Raw genomic sequence first — 8,382 nt, forward strand, 5'->3', positions numbered from 1 at the left:
TTTCTCTGGACTCCATAAAATGGGGTGTTGTTGTTGGACGGGCTCCATTTTCAAAAAGTGCTCTCATTGTTAACTCCACACACTCTCTCTATTTGCACAGACTCCCCAAACCCTGAGATAATCACTGGAGCACTAACGGCCATTTTACACATCTGTGAATAGACGATCATTATGGCAGCGACTTCAATCTGTTGTCCTTGGTTCACCTCTGCTACTGAGACCAGTTCAGGGACAAATACTGAACACAGCCACAGACATTAACGTCTAATGAAAAGACCAGCAAAATATCCATGTCTCTCTGTCGCTTTGCTTCCATTTTTCTTCAGGTATTTTTGTGCCTTGCACTGATAATGTGAATCCCTTGAAGCGCAGACACTATCATACTCATCCCAAAGAGTCAATCATGACTTCTCTGCTATCGGTAAAAGAGTAGATCACCAGCTCTGGGGTGGGAGGGTGGGGGGGATGCCAAAAAAGAAAATATTGGCTGAAACTCGTTCGCAGAGATTTGATGCAAATATCTCGGAGCTATGTCTAAAAATCATCTTGGTGGCTAGGCTCCGTGAAGAAAAAAAAAATCCTTCACTGGAACAATGCTCAACCCAGCATTAGCCGTTCATGCCCTTGGCGAGCCAAGATAAGGCTATCTTATTCTATCATCGCTAAACAAGATTGAGCAAAGTACATTAGGCAGAAAAATACAAACAAATTACACAGGCTTTGGGCAAGCTTCTTTATCTGGTGTTTGTGAGGCTGTTAGCATTCAAGGGAAATGTGCCCATGTGTAATAGATCCTGTCCCGCTATTTCCACACCAGCAGAAAACAATGCAAGCCCCCTGTTATCAGGAGCATAATGCTATCCTTCCTCCTAAGAAAAACAAAGCCACAAAACTGTGATGCTCTCAACAAAAAAAAAAAGGGGGGGACTGTTTTCCAGAAATGTGAAAAACAAGGCTGCGGCACATGGCTAAAGTGAAAAGGAGGAAAATGGGGGGTATTTCTGAGAGGAAAGAGAAATGCAGATTAAAACTCTTTATAGCCATTTATGTTTAACTAAAGATAAACACAACGATAGGCTAATAGTAGCTGTGGACCCGCAGGCACATTGACTAGCATGCTCTCCCGTCACCTCAAAGCCTTTCTATCTGAAACAGGTGCACTTTTCTCATATTAGCCTTCCTATTGATCGGCTACCTCCTAGGAGTGACCTCCAAGTTCATGATTTATGTATTAAGCAGGTCTGAAGATATTGAATCCTTTTTATGCCTCCGCAATAATGTGGCGGTAATCAGAGGGGTTTGATTTTTCTCTCTCTCCTTCTCTCTCCTTCTCCCTCCCTCTCCTCCTCTCTCTCTCTCTCTCTCTCTCTCTCTCTCTCTCTCTCTCTTGTGCTTTCTCTTGAACAACACTCTACTGTATGCTGCGCTGCTGACACCTGCAAGCTATCGATCGCCACGGCTGGCCAGCTCTCTCCGTCCTGTGGCCTGCTCGCGTCCTCACAGTGGGAGAGACCAGGCGAGCGCTCCGATTCCTTCCACAGGCGCCTGATAAAAGTTTCAGCAACAATAAAGGCAGATTCAAACGCTAAGGGAGGGGAGGGGGGAGAGAAAACAAGCTAGTGTTTGGACTGGTCGGATGAGGAAAAAAAATAACCCTCCTTTCCTCACACACACACACACACACACACACACACACACACACACACACACCTCTTTTCCCAATCTCTGGAGCCCCCCGGTCTTGTCTGCTGATGTCGATAATGGGGCGGGGGCCGATGGCGAGGGAGCCCAAGAGAGCGCTGAGATCGGGGATTATCTCAGCCCGACTCCGTGTTTTAACACACACACCGGCGGAAGGAAATGTTCGCAAAAGATCTACAAAGGCCATGCACTGCAGCGCTCGGGTGGATTTCCATGACATCTTCGAAGAGTTTAAAAGACAAAAAAAAAAAAAAAAGAAAGAAAGAGAAAGAAAGAAAAACAGACCGGTACATATTGGCCCCAGGAAACCTATTAATGACCCCCCCCCCTCCCAAACCCTTTCTTTGAGAACACAAAAGCGTTGATGAGACTTAGACAGAAGCATCAAGATGCTTTTCAAGACTTCAGTCGGTTTTCAGTCGAAGCGCACCGATCATCGCCCATTATTTTCTCTCAGAAGTCAGCTCAGTCACAGCAGTATTTTAATCTTTGAGTGAGCAAAAGGCACAAAGCAATTTATGCACAGAGAATTATGATGGGATGCTAAGGTGTAAAAAATCACAAATGCATTGTTTTTACATTACAACCCACTAATACAGGCTGGGAAATGCTATTCCGATGTGCCTTTATGCTGCCTTGAATACTGTGGGGATTAACCAAACGAAAGCCTTCAGCACAATGCAGCCAAAACAAACATCTAATCCCAGCAATCAAAACACTGCTCATCTAGTTCAATTCTATTATGAGAAAATGGACCTCACTCTGGCAAATAAGTTGGTTTTGACAGGATCCATGTAACGAATGTGGACCGAGACAGCTGTGCAACATCTTAAACTGTGGGGTCATACAGTTTTGGCGTAACTGAGCGTAGACGAAGAGGGTCGTGCTCTGGTGGGTTGGGGTGGTTTCCAAGAAGGAGACTGGTTGTCAGGGAGGATGTGGGAAACAAGGCCAAGTCCCCCGTTTTCAGTGCACATTGGTGCAGGAAGGATGGAGGGACACGCTAACTTGTTATCATGTAACAGTGGGCCTCTGACCTAACCTTATGAGAGCTGAGCCTGTGCGTGTCCATACAGTGCTCACACACAGAGAATCTCACACACACACACACACACACACAGTTCCACTGACAGATACGCCTAAACAGACACGCATCTTTGGACATATGTGCACCGCGCACACACATACACACACACACAGACAGACGCACGCACATATATCTTTGAACAATCACCGACCCACCCACAAATGTGCCTCCCTCTTCCTCTCGCCAGGGAGAACTGGGCATGGACGTGGGACTGGAGCGGAGCGGTCTTAGATGACTAATATAAACCTTTTCAGGGGCCGGGGGGGCTGGGGGCTGGGGTGTGTGTGGGGGGGCTGGTGCTCAAGCCCTGGGGTGACTGACACAGTTGATCTTGATCACTGGTAATGTGCCTCTGTTGTAACGGTAGAGTATTGATACAGCCGGAGGACAGAGCCAGGGCCTCCATGAATACGGATATGAAAATAAAACAAGGGCTACCTAATTCTCCCTGACAATGTTGATATTTCATTTGCTCAGAGTCATCATAAACATCTAGCTCTGGAAGCCAAAAGAAGCATTGTGCAGTTTTTTCTTTTTCTTTTTTTTTGCCAGGCAACCTGTGGACAGATGTTTTCCTTTTCCCTCCTTTCTTTTCTTGGATTCCTCTTTTCTTTTTCTTCTTCGCCGAATTGCTTAAATCTCTTGCATTGCGAGATAAAGCCAACAGTCAATCCGGGGTCCTGATTTATGAGGCATGCGCCTTAAGAAAAGGACACATCAATCTCAGGCCACATCCCCTGCAATCAGCAACCAACGTGGAGAGATGAAAGATCTCCCCTTCTGCCGCCAACAAAACAGTTATTTCTCTCACCGAAAAGACCCCGGTTCAAAGATCGGCCTCATCTGCTGGCTGGCCGAGGGTATGAGGTGGCACATGTCTCTCAGATTACACACATTCACTTTCACACGTAGCCACATTGTCACCACTGCATGGGGGGAAAAATGTATATATTTAATTGGATATTCTTTTTATCATTTTTTTTGGTTGACGATACCGTGAAAGAAAAGGATACCTTCTTTTGATCTCTAAATGGTTCACTTTGCTCACTGTGGAAAATATAGAGGAGTGAAATTCTGTTTTCAAAAACGATGTTTTCAAAAGAAGCTGTAGGTGGCACTGTTGCCTCACTGTCTGCGAGTTGTTGAGTTTCAAGGAGAGTGAACTGACAGGGAGAGAGGGAAAACTAGTGCAGCACCTCAATGATTCTTTCATCTATGTTCATGTGTCATTTGCCAAATAGATTTTAATAACATCTAATTAATTCAAACTGCTAGGATGGATCTTTCAAAATATCACACTTCCCAAACAGAACACATTTTTGATGCTAAAACTGCTCTTTCCTGTGAGGCAGATTTAACAGCTAATTATCATACAAGTTTTTTTCCCCTTCTTCTTCCATCCACCACAAATAAAACTCAGAGCTGGGCCTGAGTTGAATAAATCAGGGGACTTTAAATAAACTAAGAGGCCCTACTTCTACGAAAACGAAAAACAGAAACGGAAAGCATTTTGATAACACGCTGGCAAATTCCTACTTTCAACCTCCACTCCTCCGTATAATATCTCTATCTGCAAGGCCTGTAAATATATCTAGCAATATGGTTTTCCTAAGGTGACTACTGCCAAGGGGTTGATACCAGCCCAGGCACCAGTCTGCCCAGAGACCCCCTGACCACTCATCGCCGGGCGGCAATAAAGCACAGAGAGGTGCAGGGGGAAGGGCACCCCTAAATAGTCAAACAGGAAATATTTCCGTGTTAGTGACATAGGGAGGATATGAATGTTTATCACAGGCTGCTGTAAGTCCACAACTCTTCACAAATCGTGTAAACAATGTGAGGACTCCCGATGTTAGGGGGGGGGGGGGGTTGTGTTCTGTCCTGTGCCCCCTGGGGCCCCCGCCACCATGCACATTCTAGGGGGGGCATTTGGATCCTGTCTTGGATGTGGAAAATTAGAGAAACCTCATCCCATCACCATACTCAGGCTGGAAAGGGTCTGAAGAGCTGGGAGAGGAGAGGACAGGAAAGCAAGGGAAGAGAAGAGAAAGGGAGGCAGGATGAGAGAGAGGTGGTGGTGTTGGTGGTGGTGGTGGGCGGGGCACTTTTGGATGTGTGGGACGTGTGTAAAAGCACCAGCGGTAAGAAGGAGGGGGGAGGGAGTGAAGGATGATAGGGGAAAAAGAGAGGAGAGGAGAAAGCAAGGGAGTGTGTGAGAACACAGAGAGAAGCAGAGAGAGAGCGAGAGCTAGAACGCCTCAGGCAGGTTCACAGGCCCTCCCTGTAAGCTCTGGCTGTCTTGCGTCGGACAGGGCACCTGGAGGACCCCCGCGCTGAATGAACATGTCTCGGCGCTGACCTGTGGGGAGACCACTCTCTCCCCTTCCTGTTTACATCGTGTCAGGCCATCACAGTCCCCCCTCGACACTCGACCCTCCAGCAAAAAACCCACCAGCCCTCCCCTAAAGGTAACAGCCCCTTAAAATTTGATGCAGCTCGCGTGTGAGAAATGGGGGGAAAGAGGTGCTATGTTGCAGCAGATCTATGGTGTGGTGACAGCGGGCTCTGAAGCCGGGGCTACTACTCTCTGCTCTCCTTCCTCCTCTCTGAGTCAAGTCAGATGAGTGGTACCAGGAGTGTTAAACACAAACACACAAACACACTGATGCTTACACACATGAAACAGACACAAACAACAAAAAAGCTGTCAGATAGCCACCACAGATAACCACCAGATAACCATCAATTATTAGACTCCAGAATTAATATTTACACACCACCTGGATTTAAAATATAAATTTGATGCAGCTTAAGTATTTACAAATTCCTTTTGCTCTGACATTTGCCAAGGATTCAAACAATGTAGCACCTCATGCAACCACTGTGTTAGGCCAGCCGGGATACACACACATTAATAAAATATAACCCCCCAAAAATACGATATCTCCGAAACTTACTTACAGCAACTTAAAGAATATAAATAACAACTGGTTTTACCACTCTGACAAGAAAATGGTTATTTCTCGCTAGGGAATACTGGCAAAATTAAAGCTGTGTAAAGGATAGATTTTGGAATATCTAAATTAATAAGCTTTACATTGTTATAGCCCTCAAAAAAATACACGGTCTCTGAAAAATATGTAGCTGGACATCTCCTGGATTCAGTATTCAGCGACTCAAATTTCAACTCGGTTCAACTGTGTTAACAAATTTCCAGATAGACAGACATCTGTGTCTGCCGATTGCGCCTACACTGCATAGGGAAGGAGGCGGGTGGAATCCGACCTCAGTCTGGTTGAAGTTAGCTAACGCTAGAATTGTGTACAGCTACTTTAAGTTACCATAAAGCTGGCTGAAAAAAGTGCTGAAGGGTTGAGAGGTGGCCTGTGAAAGAAAGCAGGCCTGCCTGCCAGCCGTCACATCACTCTCTCCTCGGGCTGACGCACATGCGTTAGAGAACGCGGTCACACAGATAGCTGAGGGCGGGGTGATGACACCATTCCCACACCTCCATGGAGTGAGTGTCATTCCATATAAACACCATTTTCACCTAGAAGCTCTGTGCTCATTTTCAGCTTCTCAGACAAAATATTTAAAAATATTTATATAATATAATATATGTGTGAACCTCTTCTTACACTATCAAAACAATAGATACTATCACTTTCACTCACTCTTAACAACCTAACATTTCACCTGAGCTGTTAATTTTTTTTATATAAATATATTAAATAGCTGCCAGTCACAAAACTGAACAATTAATGGGTGATTTTCTTGCAAGATTCTGTGACACATTTCATCTGTGGTTCAAGCCGACCGGGGCACTACAGAATGCACAGTCTACTAACTCAGACTGTTTCATCAGGTTTTTACCTTAACCTGCTTCAGGAGGTGGTAGAGATCCTCCACTTCATCTCCTTCTCGTTGACTATACTCCCTCCCAATGTCTAGACTGGATCCCTCGATGGTACGTCTGTACATGGGAAGGTCCATGGCCTCCGCATAGAGGTCAATGGCCTGGTGACCCACGGTCTGGTACATGTAACTGTCCAACTCATCTGGTAAGAGAACATTTGTTTGCCATCATGTATTTGTTCACAAATGTACCATTACATATGCCTATAAAGTACTCTATCATGATAGTAGGCTATAATCACACAGTTCTGGTTGTGCTTTTAAGATTGCTCACCTTTGTGGTTAGCGGGCCGCAGGTTGGCAAGAGCCACTATTGTATGTCCTGCAGCAACACACTGCATCATATTGTAGCAGCTGTCCTTGCCACCACTGCATGGAAACAGGGATAATTAATGGTACAGACACTGCAACTTATTTAAAGACACTGTTGTGTTTCCTTTTCTTTACTGACATATTTTAAGTATGTGAATTACAGACAGAAAGACTACATGCAACTTCTGTAGGGTGCATTCAAAGCACTTCCTTGGGGTTTAGCCTTTTCTTTATCATGACAACAAACCAGTTAAATTGACTGACGAATGAGGAGCTAGTTACTGACATGGATACCACAAACCGACAATGTGTCAACTGATTTCATGGGTAGGAATGATCGGGGCAATTTTCTTTCACAACAGTAAGAACTTCCAGCTGCAAGACATAGGGTAATAGCTATTACCTTATCAGAGCAACAACCTTCATTTTCTGTAATGCAGATTTTCATCTGAAACAAATAAAGTACTCGGGTAACGTTTACAAACGAGTCGTCCCTGAGTAATCCACCGATAATAGCAACGCACGCCGGTTGTCAGACTGAATTGTAAACACTCTGCACAGTACAACGTGCTTCGGAAACTTCCGGGGTAGAAAGCCCTCCACAGGCGGCTGCCTTATTTACTGCCTGCTTAAAAATAGAACTATAAGCCAAGTAGCGCTGGTAAATTCAACAGCAATGTCCGGAGGCGTGCAAAGTTCGGTATACAATACACATCTATATTTATCCTAGCAATTTAAACAATCTCACCAGTCGCTCACGCAGACGAATTTTCATGTGGCCGGGAATGACACTTTTAGAATATAAAGTAAAAGAAAATGGAAGACGTTTACATTTAGAGCCATCTATGGAAGCCCGCATTTCTGTAAGCTTTTCAGGTTCGTGATCTCTGTATTTATTGTAGCAACCGCTTAAAAGCGTAAAACATTTTTGTTTTTGAAAATTCTTGATAGCTCTAACTTGAGAGTAAGAGTTGGCTAGAGTTGTTATAGGCAAAGAAACCCCTCCAGAAGAACGCAAGTGTTTTACTGTTGTTGTTTTTAAACAAGTTTTCTTGGATTATGTTTGTTAGGCACCAGGACTTGGTTGATTTTCCCTCGAAATTGCTTGCCCTTGAGAAATATGCTTTGAGCAGAACTATTTAAATAATGGCAGAGGAATTGATTCTCTTGTCAGCATATCTTCTGACATTTTATATTATTTATTTCATTAGTTTTGGGGGTCAGGTTAAATCTCAAATCAGAATGAAAATAGTAGGCTAGTAATACACGTTGAAATGGATATCTTTCACAAAGTCTTTGGAAGACTTTTGCATCCAGTATGCTACCAAACCAGTGCAAAGTCAGTGGTTACACCAGAGCTAAATGCA

General features: G+C 44.4%; 1 protein-coding gene across 1 annotated transcript in view; it reads right to left on the reverse strand.

Moving 5' to 3' along the window:
- dph6 (diphthamine biosynthesis 6) overlaps positions 1 to 7,617 on the reverse strand; it is a 57,002-nt gene extending 49,385 nt beyond the window's left edge. The window contains exons 1-3 of the mRNA XM_012822830.3: positions 7,419 to 7,617; positions 6,978 to 7,072; positions 6,662 to 6,846 (exon numbers count right to left, since the gene is read on the reverse strand). Coding sequence (XP_012678284.2) covers positions 6,662 to 6,846; positions 6,978 to 7,072; positions 7,419 to 7,441 — 303 coding nt within the window. The 5' untranslated portion in view covers positions 7,442 to 7,617. The remainder of the gene's footprint in view (positions 1 to 6,661; positions 6,847 to 6,977; positions 7,073 to 7,418) is intronic.
- Between the last annotated feature and the right edge of the window lie 765 nt (positions 7,618 to 8,382).

The sequence above is a fragment of the Clupea harengus genome, chromosome 14 (genome assembly GCF_900700415.2).
Source record: "Clupea harengus chromosome 14, Ch_v2.0.2, whole genome shotgun sequence".
Taxonomy (NCBI): domain Eukaryota; kingdom Metazoa; phylum Chordata; class Actinopteri; order Clupeiformes; family Clupeidae; genus Clupea; species Clupea harengus.